General features: G+C 50.0%; 1 protein-coding gene and 2 pseudogenes across 1 annotated transcript in view; all 3 read left to right on the forward strand.

Annotated features, from left to right (window-relative positions):
• Positions 1-6707, forward strand: part of LOC141971424 (E3 ubiquitin-protein ligase PHF7-like) — a 32335-nt gene extending 25628 nt beyond the window's left edge. The window contains 8 exon segments of the mRNA XM_074928769.1: positions 1781-1882; positions 2161-2285; positions 2368-2535; positions 2537-2584; positions 2586-2723; positions 2936-3049; positions 3201-3319; positions 6700-6707. Coding sequence (XP_074784870.1) covers positions 1781-1882; positions 2161-2285; positions 2368-2535; positions 2537-2584; positions 2586-2723; positions 2936-3049; positions 3201-3319; positions 6700-6707 — 822 coding nt within the window.
• A 3913-nt stretch (positions 6708-10620) lies between these two features.
• LOC141971425 (E3 ubiquitin-protein ligase RBBP6-like) lies at positions 10621-16507 on the forward strand (annotated as a pseudogene).
• Positions 16508-18081: 1574 nt separating this feature from the next.
• Positions 18082-18848, forward strand: LOC141971427 (E3 ubiquitin-protein ligase RBBP6-like; annotated as a pseudogene).
• The last annotated feature ends 2925 nt before the right edge of the window (positions 18849-21773 follow it).

The following is a 21773-nucleotide window of genomic DNA, read 5'->3' on the forward strand; positions in this document are numbered from 1 at the left end:
CCTGTCCCAGCTGAAACCAGGACAGGCTCCACCCCTTACGTTATACCATTTATATACCCTTTACCTTATGCTCAGGTTTCCAATACGTTCTAAGGAATCCCCATCCCACTCCAAATGTGTCTCCACAGATCTCATTCCCTCTGCCATGGAGGCCGCCCCTCCAAAATGTGCAGTGAGATCATTTAGCCCATAACTTCGGCTTCCATCTCTCATGACAGGCTTTGCAGGCAGGAGGGATGAGGCGGAGTTGGCTCCGTCGGTGGAGCGGGTGACCTCGGGCTCAGCGGGACGATGGCGTGAAGTCTCTGCCACAAGTGGAGCCGGTGCCTCTGTCGCGGTCCCCGCTCACAGTCTGCAGGGCGAAGGTGTCCATCTGCAGGGCGCTGCCGGGCACCAGGTGCTGCCCCCAGTGCTGCCCCTGCCAAAGGTCCTGTTCTATTCACGGGATGCCACTGGGGTAACATCTATCAACTGCTGCCATTCACCGAGCAAAGCCCCGCCCCCATCCAGCTCCTGGCACTTGGGCACCACTGCTGTCATTCACCGAGCAAAGCCCCGCCCCCATCCAGCTCCTGGCAACTTGGGCAGCAGCACAGCATCCATTGGCTGAGGGAATCCCCGCCCCTGCCCAGTATCCTAGCAACCTTGACAGCACAGCCGCCATTCTCCGAGTGAAGCCCCGCCCCGTCCGCCTCATACCACCCTGGGCAGCAGCACTGCTGCTATTGGCTGAGTGCAGCTCCGTTCCTGCCCAGTATCCTAGTGACCAGGGCAGCTCTGCCCCCATTGGCCGAGTGAAGCCCCGCCCCTGCTGTGTCCCAGTAACGCTGGATGTGACCAGCAGCGCCAGGGCAGCGGCCATCCTTTGAGGAGGAGAAGGCGAGTAGTGAGCAGGCGTGAGTTGGTGCGGAGGAGTTGAGTAGCGAGGAGGAGGCGGCGGCGAGTTAGTGAGGAGGAGGCGAGCAGTGAGGAGGAGGAGGAGGAGGCGCACAGTGACGACGTGGCGAGTAGCGAGGAGGTGGCGAGTAGCGAGGAGGAGGTGAGTAGTGAGGAGGAGCGGGAGGCTCTGGCTCTGTGGCTCCAGCTGTGTGTCAGTGTCACCTGGGAGGTGAGGAGCGGGCAGGGGAGGGAGGGGGCTTGCGGGGGGCTGCCGAGGGAGGAGGGGGGGTCCCACGCCTCGGGGCGCTGGGGCTGTGCTGAGAGCTGACCCGCGCCCCGCTTCTCCCTCAGAGACAGCCCAGTGCTCCTGGGACAGGGACGCTCCCGGCGCCCGCTGTGGACCTGTCCATGGCTGAGAGGAGAGAGGAGGAGGCCCCCGACTCGATGGAGCACGGTGAGAGCAAAGTGTCCCTCCCGCAGCACAGCAGGGGGGCTGTCGGGGCAGTCAGCGTGGGGCCGAGCGCGGTGGCAGGGGGAGGCAGTGCCTGCGATGCCCCTTCCTCGCCACGGCCCCCAGCCCTGCCCCTCACCCCCCAGGGACGGAGCAGGGCCCTGGGGACGATCCCTCAGGGACGCCTCCCCCGGCCCCGCAGAGGTGCTCATTCCCGACGGCATTTGCTCTCTCCCTCCAGTGTGCGTGCTGTGTGGCCGGGCAGCGGCGGACCCGTTTCTCTGCGGGAAAAAAGTCCAGCAGGGAGGGCTCTGTGCCCACCTCTTCTGCCTGGTGAGTGCCCCAGGGCTCCCTCCAGCTCACCGACAGGCACTCCTGCCCATGCTCTCCTCCCCTCTCCTCTCCGCCCCTCCCCTCTCCTCTCATCTCCTCTCCTCTTCTCTTCTGCAGTTTTCTGCCGGCAAGCTTCTTTACTGGTGGGATGAGGCAACAGGTCTGCTGGGATTTTCCTTTGAGAACATTCCACACATACTCGAGCGGGTAGCGCAGAAGGTGAGGACCTGACAAGATCGGGGAGATTTGTGCCAGGACAGGTTTGGGGCACCTTAGCCCAGAGCCCAGGAAAGAAATCCCCGCCCCTCCAAGCAGCCCCGGGACAAAAGCCCTGCTCCCCGCAGCTCCACAGAGCTCCAGCCCAGGAGCCTCGTGCGCCGGGCGGATCTGTGGGCTGTGGCCCGGCAGCGGCCACGTCCTGCGCCCTGCCCGGAGGCGTGGGGCTGGCTGGGGAGGCCCTGAGGCTGCCGCTGACGGGGCTGCTCTGCTCTCTCCAGCGATGCTTCGTCTGCGGGGAGAGCGGGGCCGCCGTCACCTGCTGCCAGGAGGGCTGTGACCGCAGCTTTCATCTGCCCTGCGCCATCGAGGGTGAATGCATCACCCAGTACTTTCTTCCGCACAGGTACCCCCTCTCCCCTCCTCGCCCCCACCGGGGAAGGACCCAGCGCTTCTCACCTCACCCATCCCTTCCCTCTGCCCCCCAGGTCCTTCTGCAGAGAGCACCGCCCAGAGCAGCAGGTGGAGGCGGCTCCAGAGGAAGACACCGACTGCCTCATCTGCCTGGAGCGTGTGGAGGACACAAAGTCCTACCGCACCATGGTGTGCCCCACCTGCAAACACGCCTGGTTCCACAGGGGCTGCATCCAGGTAGGAGCCGTTCCCTCACCCCCGGGGCACGGCAGGCGCTGGGCAGCACCAGGGCCTCACTCCTGCTCCTTTTGTTTCCGCTGCAGGGCCAGGCTCGTTACACTGCTCTTAGTTCATTCAAATGCCCCCTGTGCAGGGACAACTCTGACTTTGTCCATGACATGCTCAACATGGGCATCCGAGTGCCCTTGAGGTTGGTGTCCTGCCGGCTCACAGCACAGGAGGCTGCAAGCCCTGTGCCGTGCCCGGGGCTGCCCCTGCAGTCCTGCCCCTCCGCTGTCCCGTCTGCCTGGGCTTCAGCTTCACGCAGGAGCTGGAAACCGGGCAGGGGAGAGGAGGAGGGATTCCCTGCATCGGCCTCATGCCGGGGCAGCAGGGGCTCAGCCATTTCCCTTTCTCCATCAGATTGCCATCACAGGACAACGGGGCTCAGGATGAAGCACTAATGCTGAGGCACAGCCGCTGCGATGCCCGCCAGTGCCTTTGTCCTGGAGGCAGGGAGCAGGCAGAGGAACGGGGGTAAGTAGCCAAAGCAGCACCCTGGGCTCTGCACGGGATCTCTGCCTCGCCAAGAGCTTGAAGCAGAAGGACTGAGAGCAGGAGCTGTGCCGCACATTCCCGTGCTGCGGTCACTCTGTCCTCACAGCCATGAACCCTTTTGCTTCCCCAGGCCCTGGGAACTGCTGCTCTGCAGATCCTGCGCTGCCGAGGGCACCCACCGGCGCTGCTCCAACTTGAGCACCAGCAGAACCAGCTGGGAGTGCGAGAGCTGTGCTGGCCAGGGCACCGGTAAGAGGCAAAGCACCTTCATGCCCCTGGGCTGGGGCCAGGGCCCAGGCAAGGCCTGGCAGCGGGTGCCCAGGCTGGGCTTGGCAGAGCCTCTCTGCCCCGGGAGGGCTGGGGGCACCGCTCTGGCCTCTGCACAGTGGCCTCTGTGCCCAGGACTATCCTGCTTCCTCTTACAGACTCCACTGACATCTCAGACATGGCTGGCTCTGGCACTGGTAGCCCGGCTGGATCGGGGCCATCCCAGGACTCCCCAGCGCTCGAGGGCAGCAGCCGCTCCAGCCGCCGTGGGCCCGTGCGGTTGAGGGACCGCTTCCGCCTCGAGCGTCGGGCCCAAAACCCTTATGGCCAGCGCAGACGCAGACGCAGGACCATCCGTGCGCCGTCCCCACATGCTGGCCCTGATCCTTCTCCACCGGCGCAATAAAATTGTCCGTTGATCTCTGCCCTGGGAGATTCCACGCTCATTTCTCAGCCTCCTGCTCCTCTGCCTGTCTCCAGGGGCAGCGTTAGGGGCTGGGCCCAGAGGGTTTCTTCCCCCGGGGCCTGGCAGCCCCTTGCCCAGCCCTCCCTCCTTGCGGGCTGGCCTTGGCCGGCTGCCCAGCGCCATGGCCGTGTGCTGCGGGCCTCGCTGGCCCCGCAGCCGGCTCAGTCTCCCCGGGGAAGGGTCACACCATGGGCAAAGCTACTTTTCTTTACAAGTTCCACTCGGTGACTCAGCTGGAGCTGTGACATGGACATTGCTGTAGACGCTCTTGCAACAGTAGCCAAAGGGCATTCCCGTTGCCCAGTTCTGGTTCATGTTGCCCACCCTGACTGCTGCTGTCCCAGACCCATCCAACACACCATCAGCTCCGGCCACACCGAAGCTCCTAGGAAGGAAGGTTGTCCCCGGCCTTCACCAGCCCTGGGCAGCCTGTTGGGCCCAAGAGCAAACCTGGGCTCTGCGCTTGCTCAGCCCCTTGTCGTGCTTGAACTCGCCCGGCAGCCAAACCCCACGCAGGCAATCGCTCACCCTCCCCCTGCCGGGAAATGGGGGACCGAATTGGAGGGAGAAAGGGAGACTCATGGCTTGAGATAAAAACGGTTTAGTAATGGTAATAAAACAATCATAGAAAATACAAACGGGTGACGCACCCTGGGACTGCTCACCACCCGCCCGCTGATACCCAGCCCCTTCCCAGCCAGCCATCCCCAAATCCCGAGACCCCCAATCGCAATCCCAGATGCAAGAGAGAACCTCCTGCTTCCCAGCCGCCCCCCCTCGACACCCTGAGCGTGACGTTACGGGATACGGGATATGCCACCGGCTAACTGGGTGCTCTGGCTGCGCCCCCTCCCAGATTCCTGTGCACCTGCGCATGGACAGGACGGCGGGAATTGGAGAGACCTTGATCTCTTACAACAATCCCTGTGTTATCAGCATTCTCCTCACAGCAAATCCCCTACCGAATCCAAAACACAGCGCTAGTCTGGCTACTAAGAACAAAAATTAACCCTGTCCCAGCTGCAACCAGGACAGGCTCCACCCCTTACGTTATACCATTTATATACCCTTTACCTTATGCTCAGGTTTCCAATACGTTCTAAGGAATCCCCATCCCACTCCAAATGTGTCTCCACAGATCTCATTCCCTCTGCCATGGAGGCCGCCCCTCCAAAATGTGCAGTGAGATCATTTAGCCCATAACTTCGGCTTCCATCTCTCATGACAGGCTTTGCAGGCAGGAGGGATGAGGCGGAGTTGGCTCCGTCGGTGGAGCGGGTGACCTCGGGCTCAGCGGGACGATGGCGTGAAGTCTCTGCCACAAGTGGAGCCGGTGCCTCTGGCGCCGTCCCCGCTCACAGTCTGCAGGGCGAAGGTGTCCATCTGCAGGGCGCTGCCGGGCACCAGGTGCTGCCCCCAGTGCTGCCCCTGCCAAAGGTCCTGTTCTATTCACGGGATGCCACTGGGGTAACATCCATCAGCCAGAGCGATGACGCGATGCAGTAACAGGCTTATCCTAAATCCCAGAATCATTCGGGTTGGAAAAGCCCCTCGGGATCATCGAGTCCAACCCTCAGCCCGACTCTACAAAGCTCTCCCCTACCCCACATCCCCCCACAGCTCATCCCAACGGCCCTGAAACCCCCCCAGGGATGGGGACTCCCCCCTCCCTGGGCAGCCTGTTCCGCTCTCTGAGCACTCTTGCTGGGAAACATTTTCTCCTCCTGCCCAGCCTGACCCTCCCCTGTGGCAGTTTCCAGCCGTTCCCTCTTGTCCTGTCCCTGATCCCCTGGGAGCAGAGCCCAGCCCCAGCCTCTCTGCAATGTCCCGTCAGGAGCTGCAGAGAGGGATGAGGGCTCCCCTCAGCCTCCTCCTCCTCACACTGAACACTCCCAGCTCCTTCCCTGCCTCCTCACAGGATTGATTCTCCCGGCCCTTCCCCAGCCTCGCTGCCCTCCTCTGCCCTCGCTCCAGCCCCTCGAGATCTCTCTCGGATTGAGGTGCCCAAACCTGGACACAACCCTCCAGGTGTGGCCTCCCCAGGGCAGAGCACAGGGGGACTGTCACCTCCCTGCTCCTGCTGGTCACACTAGTGCTGATACAGGCCAGGATGCCGTTGGCTTTCTTGGCCACCCGGGCACACTGCTGGCTCCTGTTCAGCTGCTTGTCACTGAGAACCCCCAGACCCTTCTCTCCCAGACAGCTCCAGCCACCCCTCCCCGAGCCTGTAGCCATGCAGGGGGTGGTTGGGGCCCAAGGGCAGGACCTGGCACTTGGCCTTGTTGAAGCCCATCCCATTGACGTTGGCCACCGATCCAATCTAGCCAAGTCTCTCTGCAGACCCTCCCTGTCCTCGTGCAGACCGACACTCCCACTTCTCTTGGTGTCACCTGTGAACTCACTGATGACACACTCCGTGTCCTTATGGAGATCATCAATAAAGATGTTGGACAGAAATGGTCCCAACACTGAGCCCTGAGGTCACCACTTGTGACCGGCCGCCAGCTGGATTTAGCTCCACTGACCACCCCTCCCTGGGACCGTCCAGCCAGCCAGGGCTTGACCCAGCAGAGCGTTCCCTCCTGCAGGCCATGGGCAGCCAGTTTTTCTATGAGAATTCTATGGGGAACTGTGTCAAATGCTTTTCAAAAATCCAGGTAGACAATATCCACAGCCTTTCCCTCGTCCAATAGTCAGGTCATCTTGTCATAGGAGATCAGGTTTGTCAGGCAGGACCTGACTTTCATAACCCCATGCTGACTGGGCCTGATCCCCTGGCTGTCCATTAGATGACTTGTAATGGCACCTGAGATGACCTGCTCCAGGACCTTCCCTGGCACCGAGGGCACACTGACAGGTCTGTAGTTTCCTGGACCCTCCTTTATGCCTCTTGCAGATGGGTGACACACTGCCACCCTCCAGCCCCATGGGACCTCCCCAGTCAGCCATGACTCCAGGTAAATCATGGACAGCGGCTTGGCGAGCACATCTGCCAACTCCCTCAGCACCCTTGGGTGTAACCCACCCGCTCCCACAGACGTGTGTGCATCCAAGGGGTGCAGCAGGTCTCTGACCACCTCCTCTGCAACTGTGCTGACCTCAGTCTGCTCCCCCTCCCCATCTCCCAGCTCCTGGGGCTGGGTGTCCAGGAACAGCCAGTTCCACTGCTAAAGACTGAGGCAAAGTAGGCACTGAGACCTCAGCCTTTTCCTCATCCTTAGTTACCATGTTTCCCTCTGCATCCCATAAAGGAAGGAGATTTTCCCTAATCCTCCTTCTGTTGTTAATTAATTTATAGAAACATTTTTTGTTATCTGTAACAGCTGTAGCCAGGTTGAGCTCTAGCTGCGCTAAATGCCACAAGTTGTCCATCCCTCCAACTTCTCCTTCATCATCAGGTGCTTAATGCCTTCTTTGCCTCAGTCTTTAATAACAAGGTTAGTTGTATTGATGAAATCCAGCCTCCACAGCCAGAATATAGAGACTGGGAGAACGACCCCCCCTGCAATCCAGGAGACAGTCAGTGACCTGCTGCATCACACAGACACACACAAGTCTATGGGACGGGATGGGATACACCTGAGGGTGCTGAAGGAGCTGGCTGGGGTGCTCGCCAGGCCACTTTCCATCATTTACCAGCAGTCCTGGCTGACCAGGGAGGTCCCGACTGATTGGAAATTGGCCAATGTGACGCCCATCTATAAGAAGGGTCGGAAGGATGATCCGGGAAATTACAGGCCTGTCAGCTTGACTTCAGTGCCCGGGGAGCTGATGGAGCAGCTCATCCTAAACACCATCATGCAACACATGAGGGACAACCAGATGCTCAGGCCCAGTCAGTATGGGGTTATGAAAGGCAGGTCCTGCTGACAAACCTGATCTCCTTCTGTGACAGAGCGACCTGCTTATTGGATGAGGGAAAGGCTGTGGATGTAATTTACCTGGAATTTAGCAAGGCTTTTGACACCGTTTCCCACAGCATTCTCCTGGCAAAAGTGACTGCTCGAGGCTTGGACAATCGCACACTTCGCTGGGTCAAAAACTGTCTGGATGACCAGGCCCAGAGAGTTGTGGTAAACGCAGTTAAATCCGGCTGGCGGCTGGTCACAAGTGGTGTCCCCCAGGGCTGGGTGTTGGGGCCGCTCCTGTTTAACATCTTTATTGATGATCTGGACGAGGGGATCGAGTGCCCCCACAGTCAGTTTGCAGACGGCACCCAGTTGGGCCACAGTTTGGGAAGACGTTACCAAAACGCACTGAGAAACCGTTGTTGTTCCACTTGGTACTGTTTCTTACTTTCGACTTGGCGGTTCAAACAAGTACCAAAATCAACATACCCCATACATTTTGAGGACAGTTCTGTGCAGACAAACAATTCCTTTCTGTGTCCTGAAATACTTGAGTATCTGTTCCTAAAGCTCTGTAACTGAGGTGATATTGTTTAGTCCCCTCTGAGTACATAAAGGTCTCTAACAGATTGCCATGAATTTAAATGTTGTTGCTAACCAAAGTGGCATTCTAAAGTTCTGCACTTGATCTTCCACTTCATCTGATTAAGTGGTTTAGTTTCATAGTCTGTCTGCAAATGCAAACAACTAAAACCCAACACACTGAGTTCAGCTGCTTCTCATCAACCACGTAGTCCTTCTGCAGCTGTCATAGCTTTGGACTTCGTTTTGAACCCACACAATTACATTAAGGTGTAAATGTCTCTTTCCGTGACACTCGGAGGATACAGTGCAGACTTTCAGACTACAGAAGAGGTTAACTTTTGCTATGTTTTGATTGTACAACTTGAACATGTGTTTCATTTTTTGTGAACAGATTGAGGACTCTCCTGCACCCACTCCTCTGGCCTAGCTCATTAAGGTATGTGTATGTTCTTGTCAAGGACTTAAAAAAAACCCAACAACAACAAAAAATCCCAATTGCTTTGTATTTTTAAATCTTGTACTGGATAACTGTTGTAAGGTGAACAAAACTTAATTTTTAATAATTTACAGTATTGGTTTTAACTTTAAGATGTGTGTGTATTTCCATAGTATCCCATATAGTTCCCAGTTTGGGAAGATAGAAGTGGAGTCCCTCAACATCATGTTGCACTATTGCTCATCTTCAAGACACAAAGCAGCAGTGTTTCAGGAGCTGTTTACTGTTGCTTAGACTTTTCGTTAAGTTTGTGTTGGAGACTGACACAATTTTCGCAGAATTTAACTGGCTGCAAGTCATGGACGTTTGCAACAGCCAAAATAGAAACGTTGCTGTGACATGGACAACTGCGTGGCTGCTGTTGAGTTTCTAGTCCCTGCAGTTATATCTAGATCCACTCTCTGAATGCTGCACAGTTTCATAACTTGTAGTCTATGGAGAGTGGACAACACAACGTAATTTGTTTGAACATAGACTGTGAAAATTGTGCAAATGTACCTAATTGTTTGTAGGAATATACCGATGTGTGAGTGTGGCGTATTGGCAGAGGTGTCCTTCTGAGGCTGTTGTAATGCCATGGTTTGCTATGGAACTGCTTGCCTTTTTTGCTCAGCAATGTGTAACTTTGTCTGGGAAAGCAGTAGTGGTTGCACTTTGTAAGAAGGCGTAGTGTGAGCCTGTCAAATTTCTAGTCTTTAAAGTTACAAAGATTAGAGAAGCCAGGGCCTAATGCAGAGGAAATTTCATTCTTCTGAAAATAAAGGTTTCAGTTCATTTCCAAGAAAGAGAAATCTGTTCCCACTCTCTTCTTCCCTCTCTCACTGCAGAATTAAACTGTGCACATTTGGGGGAAAACCCCAACAGTTACTTTGGAAGGTAGTCACCAGAAGAAATTGGTCTCCATTAGTGCTGTCCCTGAACACGTCCTTGGTTCTGTAAACTGACGTGAAGTTTGACTCTAAAATGTCAAAAGCTGTCCAAGTGCTGGACACGTTTAAGCTTTTAAAAAAATGTGCATATTTCAGAAAAATGCAAGAATGAAATGTAGAGCAGCTCCAAACTGTTATACCCCAACCTCCTCAGTGCAGACGGGCTTGGCACAGAGGCAGCGTGTTGAAAAGATTTCTGCTTTATCATTGCTACACATGAAATGTGGTGTTTGAATTATGGTCTGTACCTAGTGATGCTTTGTGGGGTTCGGATGTGTCTTGTAAACTGTTTGGGTTTAAACAAATTAGTCAAGTATCTGTAAAGCTTTTCTTTAAATGGTAATGGAAGGGGTTTCACAGATGTCGATCTGGATTCTGTTGCTGTTGTGTCTATGAAACAACCATTTAATAAACTGCGGAAACTAGTTGGTTGCTTTTGTGAATGAACGCGTATAAAATCAAAGCCATGAGGGGTTGATCTGAATGATGGGTTCTTGGAGATCCGTATCCTTTACATCCCTCCCTTGGACCCTGCTGGTATCCAGACTAGTGTGTAATGAGAACATTTGAACAAATGCTACTTACAAAAAATCAGCTGGCTTGCATAATTTGAAGATCTAGTTCTGCGTAAGGTTATTATTACAATTTGTGTGTTAGAAGCACACAGCAAACGGGAAAAAACCTGCAGGTTGTGCTGACCGTAGTTAAATCACTTAGCTTGAAGGAGTGAGTAGGCAGGGGACATGCAGTTTGGGCTGCCTACATCACACAATGGTCCAATTTCTACTGAAAAGAATGTTTTGTCTTGCTGAGGAACTATAAAAAGCTCGATTCCTCTTAACACTTCTGTGTCTGAAGCTGAATTTCAACAAGCAAAAGCAACTTCCCCGATTCTGAATTTGGATGTCCTTCTAATGCTGCAAAATGTAAACACTGATACTTGCATACATCTCTCTCAAATGTACAGTGGAGATTTTCACCTTCAGGTACTCCGGAGCTTAAGAATCCATTTAAAAATACTGGATAGTGTAAATTTTTCTACGCATAGCTTCAGTCCACTTGGAAGACATTTGGATTGGTTACACAGGTCTTGATGTAAGGTCAAACAGAGCCTCACGTGTTGAGTGCCTGAGAATGCTCCTTCCAAGCAGGTTCACAGGCCCAGAGACACGCTGTGATGGCGTAAGGGCTCCCCAGAACATCTCCGGGACAGCTCTGGCTCATACAAGCAGCTGCTTTCGTGTAACCTCAGCTACTGCCGGGCTGCTTTTTACAGGGTTGGGTGAGTCTTTGGCTGGGGAGATTAAATGTGTTTCTAATGTGCGTGTCCAATAATTACCCGTTAAACAGACTGGCAATCTGGCTGAAGCCAACGCTTCCGAAGAAGATAAAATACAAGCCCTGATGATCCAGTCAAGTAAGTGTTGGCAAAGTCCTGTCTGTTCTTTGAAGACTGTGGAGACACTGTAGAGGTGGTTGTTGGAACAAGAGAGACTCATACATACCATTTCCTTTTTTTCCCAAAAACTTTTAGTTACGTGAAGAAACCCTTGGGTCCACCTCAAAAACCATCCCGTATTTGCTTTCGCTACGGAAAACCTGGCCACTATATAAAGAACTGCACAACAAATGGGGTAAGATTGTGGGGGACTTCTGGTGTCACTTGGATTTTAATTGTTTTACCTTGGCAGCTACACAGCAAATACATGAATACCCCTACCAGGATTTTTTTCTCTTGGTCTGAAATACAGAGGTTATACAGCAATAGTGCAAAGCCCTTCAAAATTCCAGGGAAAGCTGGAATTTTCAATGGGAAATTTTCTTTCTTTGAGGTCATAGACATTACATATGTCCATCTATCTTTCTCTGTGAACTTTAATGCATATTTTTATGTATTTCAATGTTACTGCAAATTTTTCTTGCTTTAACTCTTTTTAGTGACATTTCGCAGTTTTTAGCATTTTGTAGAAAAAGATGACGTTTCTCTTGGCCCCAACTATTGAATATTTGCGTGTTATAATTACACAAGTCTTTGGTTGAGGATTCATGACATTTAACGTTACTCACTGTACGTACGGGCATCAGCTCTGAATTCAACCTTCATCTGCAGGTGGTGAATATCAGTTTCCCCAGTGGCTGACCCAGAGCCCTGCATTAACCCCCGCCCTGAACTGCGCTTCGGGGATGGTGAGCTGAGGGGTATTTCACCCTTGAGGACCCTGAAGTTAAGCCAAAGAATGTCAACTGAGTTGACACTCAGTTCACTGCTCAGCCTTTGCAGCAAAGCATCCTGGCTATATTCATTTAGGAAAATGCGTATTTTAGTCAAGCAACCCATAGGCTAGGCAAAAGGAGAGGATTAAAGGCTTTTGCTGCTTAAAATAGTGGCTGAAATGTCATTTTAAGTGTGAGTCTTAAGATGAGATATGTCTGCATTTCTTTTCTCATCAGGACAGTAAATTTGAGTCTGCTCCCAGACTTAAAAAGAGCACAGGAATTCCCGGGAGTTTCATGGTGGAGGTGGAAGATCCCAATGCAGAGGGTGCAATGCTGACACAGAGTGGAAGATATCTAACAGTCATTATTAATGCGTGAGTATGGAATTAGTTGGTCTGACCAAAAAGTGAAGGAGAGAAGCCACACGTCAGTGTCTGAGTGGCAGTGCCACCGAGCTGGCCAGCATCTCTAATTACGGGGGCAGCAGCACTGTCATTGTATCTTAACCTTAAAAATCGGTGATGATTTCTGATATTAAAATAAGGCGGTCCTGCTGTTCACGCCCCTGAAAGTTGGTTAAGTTTATGGTATGCTAAGAATCCCTATTTCTGCAAAACATTTCAGTCCTGTTTACAGTGGCATCATTCTTTTTGAAAGCGCCTTTTGTTTCTGTTTTATCTTTGTAAGGCTTCTCGCTGAATTTAACAAATAGCCGTTGGACTGAGATTCTCTCCCCCTCTGACATCTATCAGATCCCCTGTGTGAAGCAGAGGGATGTTTTCCTGTTGCTGTAAACTAAGAAAATCCTGCTGTGTGCTGACAAGAGTGGCTGTTTTAAAATGCACTTGGGAGCCCCTCTGTCCTTCTGCCATGGATCTCCCTTTGCAGAAGCTCTAACACAGATTTCTTCCATTTATAAAACATAATTAGGCGGAGACTGACTTTATCCTGAGCCTGCGATTGACATTTATCCCCTGGCAAAGGAGAGGTGGGATTGATGTCACCTGGTCTCTAGCTGTCAGAAAATGATTTCTCTAGTCTGAGCTAATTTCTCAGCTGATCCAATGAAGGGAAGAGTTCTGCAGAAGGAAAACTGTTCCCCCCTCCCTTTTCTAGTGCTTCGGCTATAGAAAAGTAGTTAAAACCAAATGCCTACATTTTTGAAGGCTAATGTGGAGTGAGTCTGCCACCTACTGTCTTCACTAGATAAAACTCAAAGCTTGGGAAATTTCTCCTTTACCCATCTTTAAGTTTTTTCAGGGAAGCTTATGCCAGAGGAAAGAAGAAGAAGCCTCCCTTTTTACCCGAGGAGCCGTCCTCTTCCTCCTTCTCCTCCTCCTCAGACGATCCTATTCCAGAAGAGCTGTTATGTTTCATTTGTAAAGAAATCATGGCTGAGGCAATAGTTATTCCCTGCTGAGGAAACAGTTATTGTGACGAATGTGTTAGTCCCATGTTTGTTAATTCAAAAACATCACACCTGCTCTTTTGAAAGCAGAAGGATAATAAAATTCTTTTGTTACCAGCTCTGTTTAATACTTAAGTGTACCCCGAATAGGAAAGGACTATTCTTGCAGAAAAGAAAAAACAAAGGCAGAAGGGTTTTTTTCCCTTTTTATGCATCTAGTTAAATCCTCTTTACATGTGGAAGGATGAGTACGAGAAGAGTGTGTAACTGTGCAGCTGATTACAGTATTAGTTATCAAATGTATGTAGTTTGTGCACAGTCCTTTCTCTCATACAAAACTGTAGAGCCAATGCTGGTGAGTTACTGTGGTCTGCAGCAAATGGGTCGTTAGGATTTAATCCACATTATTCTCCACGGGAGAGTTGTTGAGAGATTAGTAGTTGAACCTACTAATGGTTTTTGGAGGTGTCTTATTCATTAACCTTGAGGTTGGTGACTTCTCGCTGTGCTGGACAGTGGAGAACAGACTAGTCAAAACATCAAGACATGGCCTACTCTACATCTTCGAATGTTACAATAGTGAATTATCAACACTGGGCAGCTATTTCCTGCATACTAGACATTTTTTACACTGCTGAACATTTATAGCTTCATGCTCTCAATTCAGGACTGCATCACCCATTAACCATCTACAGGCTTTTGTAACTGATTAGAACCCAAACAATGTCCTTAGTTTAGCTAAAACCTGTTTTGATGATTGTGATTATACCCAGGTATTAGAAGAGCATTACTGGACTCTGAGGAACATACACGCCCAGCATGTCATCAGGCAGGTGTTTCTCCCGATACTTTAGTTGCTAACAAGTGCCTACGCCAGGTAATGCCGTGACTTTTAGATAAACTGTTTGTAAGAAAAGTCTGCTCAGTCATTAAGCTGAAAGGGAAGAAAATATTAATTTACATCTGCTTAAACAAGGCTAAATGGAATAAGGCTAAACGTACTTTGCAAATACATTACCTGCTGTTACAGAAGCTGACAACTCTTGAGAGACAATCTGGCTAATTCAGGTCACGCTTGTGTTTAACAGGATCGACACAGCTTCAAATTCAGTGTTAACACTGGAGAGCTTTACGTACAGATAGTCTGAGTTACCAATCCTTAACACCAGTGTGTAATGGGATGTGTTCATATATCACAGAATGGTTTGGGTTGGGAGGGACCTTAAAGCCCATCCAGTCCCACCCCCCCGTCCCGGGCAGGGACACTTTCCACTGGCCCAGGTTGCCCAAAGCCCCGTCCAACCCAGCCTTGAACCCTTCCAGATAGGGGGCAGCCACAGCTGCTCTGGGCAGCCTGTGCCAGGGCCTCACCCCCCTCACAGGGAAGAATTTCTGCCTTAGACCTGATCTAAATATATCTGCATGTTGGTTTATTTTAGGATGGATAGTATGTACGGGAATACACCAGTAATCTTACTCTGTGGAGGCTTTTGTTCATCGAGCTGCTGAAGGTTCATGTTACCTCTTTGTAAAGGTTTTTCTGCCTCTAGGCTGTGAACAGCTTCGGGAATGGACCCGGTTACACACAGAGGCTCCGTAAGCAGAGGCAGCAGCAGCCACCAGCACCTCCACCAGCACCCGTGGCTCCGACCCCTCCTGCTGCACTGGCGGCTGCCACGGGACGTCCTGAACCTTCTCCCCTGTCGATCTGCAGTTTGTGGGAAGAGAAGGTGGGTTTTCTCTCACCGTATGCAGTGATTCTTGTATTTTAGTAGAGCTTATTTTCCAGCTGCTTGCACCGATTCACAAGGGCTATCAGGTACCTGGACTGAGACAGCCAGCATTGCCAAGTCCTCTGGGCCCCCAAGGACCATCAATACCCACAACTGGCAAGTAACCGTAACTTACCCATTTCTCTTAAAAAATGATCTTCAGGTAAACTGAAGGGGATTTTTTTTTTCTCTCCTCATACCAAAAGGTCATCCAGTGAGAGCTGGCAAAATTCACTCAGCAAGTGGCAGAGCAGACTGGGAAGTGTAAGCATGCTACAGAAATTCAATATACTGCTGCTTGTAACCTGTTACATGAGGCCGTAACTCAGAACAGACACACAGCAGATTTATAAGGGAATAAATATGCACAGATCGTTGTGGAGAATACATGTGGTGATTAATTTTTAAATGGCTTAATTTGACCTGTCCTTCACAAAGGGGATATGTGCTCTCAGGAAGATTATTTAAAATAAAATTCCAGTACAGGATTGGAAAGAGGACTCTGGAGAATGAAGTCTTTCTGAGGAAGCCATAATTACCTATAAAAATGAAACGTAGTTAAAGGATCAGATGGAAAGCCACTCTTGATTCCTGCCTGAATAGGGCTGAAGAAATTGATTTCCCCATAGAAGTCAGCCTCCAATATTCTTTTTTTTTAATGACTTGGTTAATACTGATTGAACAAACTATTGGAAAAGGCAACGCTGTTATTTTACTATTTAGTAAATAGCCAAGCTGCTTTCTCTCAGTTGGATGTTTTGTTTTATTGCAGCCTCAAGTTAGTCCTTCCTTTTGCTACATATTTGCTATAGATAGATTGTAAGGTTGCATTGTGTGTATAAAATCTTGAAGATATGTCAAAACAAAAAACAGAGTCTATCCCACAGGTCGTCTAGAACCTCAAATTCAGTAAACAAAAAATAACAAGCAGGATGCTGGTGGCCACACTAATTTAGGGAGGAATTTTATAGAGAATGACGAGACTTGAAGAAGAGTGGGGGTTTGGCTCAGGGAAGTTGGGCTACTTTTCACGTTTGTGTTTCGATGGCCTGTCCAACGGCCGTTATGCTCAAGTGCATCTGACATCAGCAAAAGTGACATAGGGTTTTCTCCAGTAGACTCTTCCAGTGCAGATGGTAAACATGCAAAACTAAAACAAGACCAATCTCATCCCAAAACTTTCCCTGAAACTTGTAGGAATTCTAAACGGGTTTTGTGTAACTAGCATGTCCACCATCTGCAAGCAGTATGCATTTCCTCATATTGGCCATGTTTTGTTTCGTGGTGTCTTTTTGTAATAAAGGTCAAATTATAACTGTAATGACGGTCAAACTTATTTTAACAGGGAAAAGAAAAAGTCCAGACTCGACCAGTTTAGATGATTCTGCTCAGGAACAGACGGAACAGAAACAGATTCCAAAGGAGCGCAGGCGTTCGTTTTCCAGGTAACTGCTTTACATGGCCGTAACAGAGAAGCAGACTGTCTAGGAGAACCAGGAGGATCTCCACTGCCCCTCTCTATCCTTAGATGGGCTGGATGATGCCAGGGGTTAGGAGGGAGAGGAGTTCCGTGTGTTGGTCACTAGCTCAGCTAGGGCAGAGATTACAGCTGACTGAGAGTTACAATTTGGCAGCAGCTGCTGAGGAGCAGGTTTTTACTTTTACTAAAGCCTCTCTGCAGTGACACCCTTCACCCCCTGACAGCCCTGAGGAGGCCAGAACCTGAAGAGGTCTAGTACCTGGATTAGTTCCTGTAGTTGTGTCTCCCTGTTCTGACCGTAACCGTTACCTCAAAGCACTTGGGAGGAGATATGGGAGAGAAATTGTCTTCATCTCCTCTTTCGCTTACCTCATGTGGATACAGGGAGGGATGTTAACCTGGACTGCACACTGGTGGCTTTCCTAGGAAATTGCTGACTCTGATCAATTTTTCTTAGGAAGTCAAAAGATCAGGCTTGTTTGTAAGGAAATCTTCAACGGGTGGAGGACTTTGAGAGGAGGAATGATGCTAATGAACATATGCGGAACAATGTGAAATGGTCCTTTAAAAAATAACAAAATAAAAACTTGTGAAGAAAAAACTCGGGATAGCTGATGTTTTCTGTCCCTAGAATTCACTTGGGCAGGGGCCTGAAGAGCTCTCTCCTAGTAATGCTGTAGCACCTTTCCTAGAGTAACAGCACTGGGTCCTATCACTGGAGGCTGACTTCAGAAGCCTTTAGAAATTACTTTTCTTGCAGTGCAGTCCCTACCCTTGGCTAGAGCCAGAGGTATGTGAAAATTTTGCTAGGACCTCTGGGCCAGAGGTGTGGATTGAATGGTCCTGTATGTAAGATTGCAGTACAAGCATTTTGCATCCAGTACAAATTGCCAAGTGAGTAGTGATGCTAAGTAGACAAAGCTGAAAAGTTGAGCTTGACTGTCTTCAGGCTAATTGGGGGTTTTTTTGACGTTTGATGCTGCACTGCAGCCATCAAGACTTGGGTTTTTTGCATCTTCAACAAAAATGATTTGCACCACACGTAGATGTGGAATGGTGAAAAATGTTCACGTACCAGTAGAGGCCAGTATACGCCACCTTAAATCAATCAATCTGATAGAAGTGCGTGGAAACAGAGATTCCTTTCCTGTATGCTTTTGCACTAACAAAGCAGTGGCTGCTCTCTCTTGTAAGCAGAAACTTTCACACGTTGGCAAGTTCTTCAACTGGCAGTAGTGTTATGTCAGCAGCCAAAAGAAGCTTTGACATAAGCATATGGAGAGTCAAAAAACAAATCAAATCTGCAGGAAAAAAAAATGGGGAGAGTGACTGTTTTGAATTAACTTCATTTATTTTTTTTGTGTGTTTTTCTTTTTTGAAGGTCTAGGTTCCCCTTCATCTAGAAGCTCGTACACCGACTCCAAGGGAAGATCCTGTTCTTCCCGCCCCTGCTCCTGCTCTTGATCATCCAGCCGTTCCCATTCTCCTTCCTACTCACGGTCACTGCTCTACCCAAGAAGAGGCAAAGGGAGGAGTTATAACTATGGTACTAGGTCAAGGTCACATGGTTATCACTGGTCAAGATCAAGGTCACCCACATACAGAAGATACCATCGAGGGTCAGGGTCTCCAGTATTCAATGGCCAGCCGCCCACCGAACGGGGAAGGAGAAGGGCACTATTTTAACAGATACATGGAAGTTCCACCAAATGATATCAAAGCTTATTGCAGCAGATCTCTTGGCTTTTGTGATCCGTTTGAAAAGGAAAGAGAGAGAAGGGGAAAGGGAATAGAGGGAATGGTATGAAAAGGGCTGTGCTGCTGGTGCTCAGCCTCGACCTCCAGTAAACAGAGAGATCCTCCGTTCAGATAGGTTTGGTCCATCTGGAACCAGACGAGAGGATCTGCCACATGCTCCGGGATGTAGGGAGGATTATCTGGGTGGGCAGAGCTACCAAAATCGTAACAGAACTGGAAATTACCCTGAAAAACCTTCTGGAAGAGAGAGCCAGGGTATCAAAGATCCTACAAAATCCAAAGAGAAGGAGGTGGAAAAGCCACTGGGAGATGACAAAGGAAATAAACATCAGAAACACCAGAAGAGAAGAGGTTGAGAATGAAGGATTTCCCAATCCTGCATTGTTAGAAGGTGAAAGAAAACCGTGAGACATTAAAACAGACTCTCTGTTCGTGCTCCCAGGCAGAGATGACACCACCCCTGCGAGAGATGAGCCCATGAAAGCAGGTCTATCGCTTGCAAATTATTGTCTGAAAAGGGGGAAAAAAGGCAAAGCCACAAGCAGAAATTGAAGCACCAAAGCAGAAATTGAAGCACTAAAGCAGAAAGTAGAAGTGGCTATTCCTGCTAAGAAAGACAATATAATAAAACCAGAGAAGGTGGACACTGACTGTGAAAATCTTCTCGAATGGAATGGAAGAAGTGACGGAGGAGTAGCCGACCTTAATTTGTTTATGCTCGTAATTGATCTTCATATTGTCTCATGTATAACATTTCTGAAGCTGTGCACGCTCTTATATTGGGAAAAAGCACACAGCATCAATTTGCTTTTCTCAGTGTTTAGCTGTAGCCGCTGACCCCTCCAGAGCAAAGTTATTTTATGTGAGGAGAGCAAAAGAAGGTCTGTCCTGTAACAGTCCCATTGAGAAGTGCTGATGACTGCAGAAGTGACTTTCAAGCAGCTCAGCTGAGCCAATAGTGAGATGTTCACAGAAACAGAGAACCCCAGACTCATCCGGGTTGGAAAAGCCCCTGAAGCTCCTCCAGCCCAACCATGACCCTCCCCCTGACCGTTCCCAACTCCCCCAGATCCCTCAGCGCTGGCTCAGCCCGACTCTTCAACCCCCCCAGGGGTCCCGGGGACTCCCCCCTGCCCTGGGCAGCCCATTCCAAGGCCCAACAGCCCCTTCTGCACAGAAATCCTTCCTCAGAGCCAGCCTGACCCTGCCCTGGGCAGCTTGAGGCCATTCCCTCGGGGCCTGGCGCTGGGGCCTTGGCTCCAGAGACTCACCCCCCCTCTCTGCCCCCTCCTGGCAGGGAGTTGCAGAGGGCCAGGAGGTCTCCCCTCAGCCTCCTCTTCTCCAGACTGAACCCCCCCAGTTCCCCCAGCCGCTCCCCAGCAGACCTGTGCTCCAGACCCTGCCCCAGTTTAGCTTACTGCTAAGCTTACTGTTCAGCTAAGCTTACTGCACTGAGACCAGAATCTTAATGGGAATGTGTTATTGACTGGACAGCTTTCTCTCTAAATTTCTTATTTGGGAGTTCATAAGCATTGATTATGTATTAATGTAGTGATTTTGTTGTACTCCACTACTTGTTAATTCTGACTTGGGGGTTTGCTCTAATGACAGTGCTCTTTAATTCTAGCTTGATTGAGTTTATAATGGCTTTTAGTAAGACAAGTCACTTTCTTTTTTTTTTACGTTTAATAAAAATATTAAGACATGATTTCAAACAATAAGCAACCTACGATAGAAAGAAACCTGGCTTGGTATGTCTTTAATTGGGTGTGTTGTATATTACAAGCCATGTCAGATCACTGCAAATTAACCTGATTGGTCAGTGCAGTAAACAGCTCCCTTTTACGTTTGTTTTCTTTCTCATATTATATGCATCAAAAAGCACAAGAAATTAAAGATAAGAAAAAAATCATGAAAGGCAAAAATAAATAAATATAAGACAATCATGAAAGGTAAAAATAAGAAAGAGGCTATAGTTATTAAAGACATAAACCTAAGAAAATATGCCACAGCTCAGTCGCAGGAGGATACCATATTGGTGTGATTGGCGAAGAAATAGCCAGAAGGTTGCTGACAAATTCAGGATGCAGCAAGTAGATTCCCTCTCCACGTTTTAAGGTTTCTCAGTCCTTGAAATGAGACCTGAGAGGACTCTGGGGATTTTTTTCCTCCTCTAGCTCCAAAGCTCTTTATCACTTCATCCCAACATCGCTGCCCTACAGCTCTGAACAATGAAGGATTAAGGGGGAACAGTGAATGGGGAGGGGATGGCGGGCGGAGGGTTGGCACTGAAGGGAAGAGTTTCTTTTTCCTTCTCTAGCAGTCTTAGTGGACACTGGCATGAGAAATCATTTCACTGACTTCTTTACAGATTATTATTCCATTTGACACAAAACCTAACTCGGAGGCAATCACACAAAGGCTTCACCCACAAGTCCCTTTGCACTAAACTCCAGAGAGAGGAGTCCACGCTTCAACAGCCAACTTCAACAGTACAGCAGCTCAGAGGGGTGCTAACAGGCATCCTCTTGCACCCCTCTCGAGGAGCAGCACCCCGTGGCTTCCACTGACACAGGAACCCGTGGACAGATGCTCCAAACCAGGCCTTGGATGTGTTGTGCAAAAAGGACAGGGCTCAACAAGTTTGATTCCCTCTATTTGTCTTTAAGGATATCTTTAATTCATTTCGTAGCCCTTCTGTTTCCTCACGGCCCTGTGTTCAAGAGCTGCCCCATGTAAAGCTCAGCCACTTCTCAGGAGAACGCTGTCTAGCAGTGAAATGAGGTTCTGCGGCCCCTGTGCGGTGACGTGGTTGGCTTCCCGTGGGACAGCAGCACGTGCAGAGTGACAGGGCTGGTTTTGCGAGCAGAGCTGAGCACGTGATAAGAAGACGTGGGCCATGGGGCATGCTTACAGCAGTCACAAAAATGACTTGGAGAGAAAAACATCTAGAGGTCCATGGCAGGTGATTTCCTGAGTGGGATTTGTTACAAGTTGGCATGGACAGCGTGGGAAAATCACAGATTAGTGAGGACTGTAAACACACTCCACTGACTTGCAGCTGGGATGTCACAAACCACACGTGTCATCCTAATTGTTGTTTAAGCCTTGTGTGTTTGACAAGTAGAACACCTGTGTTTAGATAACACAGGCCTGTGAGAGGCTCCGACACACCTCATCCAACACCCTCGAGATTCCTGAACTGCTGCGGGAAAGATCAAACACGGGGGTGACGACGCCCGGTGAACCCCTGGTAAAGAGGCGAGAACTGCAGGGCCCGTGGGTCTCCAGCGAGGCCCCAGCTCTGCGTCCCCCCCAGGTGCCTCTGCCCAGGTGCTGCTTCGGGGATCCCCAGTCAGTGAGCTAATGAAAACAAGTTTACTCTTTGCATTTCATCCATGATTTTGTGGTTGCTCCTGCATCTGCCTGTGCCGACTCACACAGAGTTTACCCCACTCTGCAGCCCACATGTCGTCT

This window comes from Athene noctua, chromosome 29, assembly GCF_965140245.1.
Source record: "Athene noctua chromosome 29, bAthNoc1.hap1.1, whole genome shotgun sequence".
In the NCBI taxonomy this organism is placed as follows: domain Eukaryota; kingdom Metazoa; phylum Chordata; class Aves; order Strigiformes; family Strigidae; genus Athene; species Athene noctua.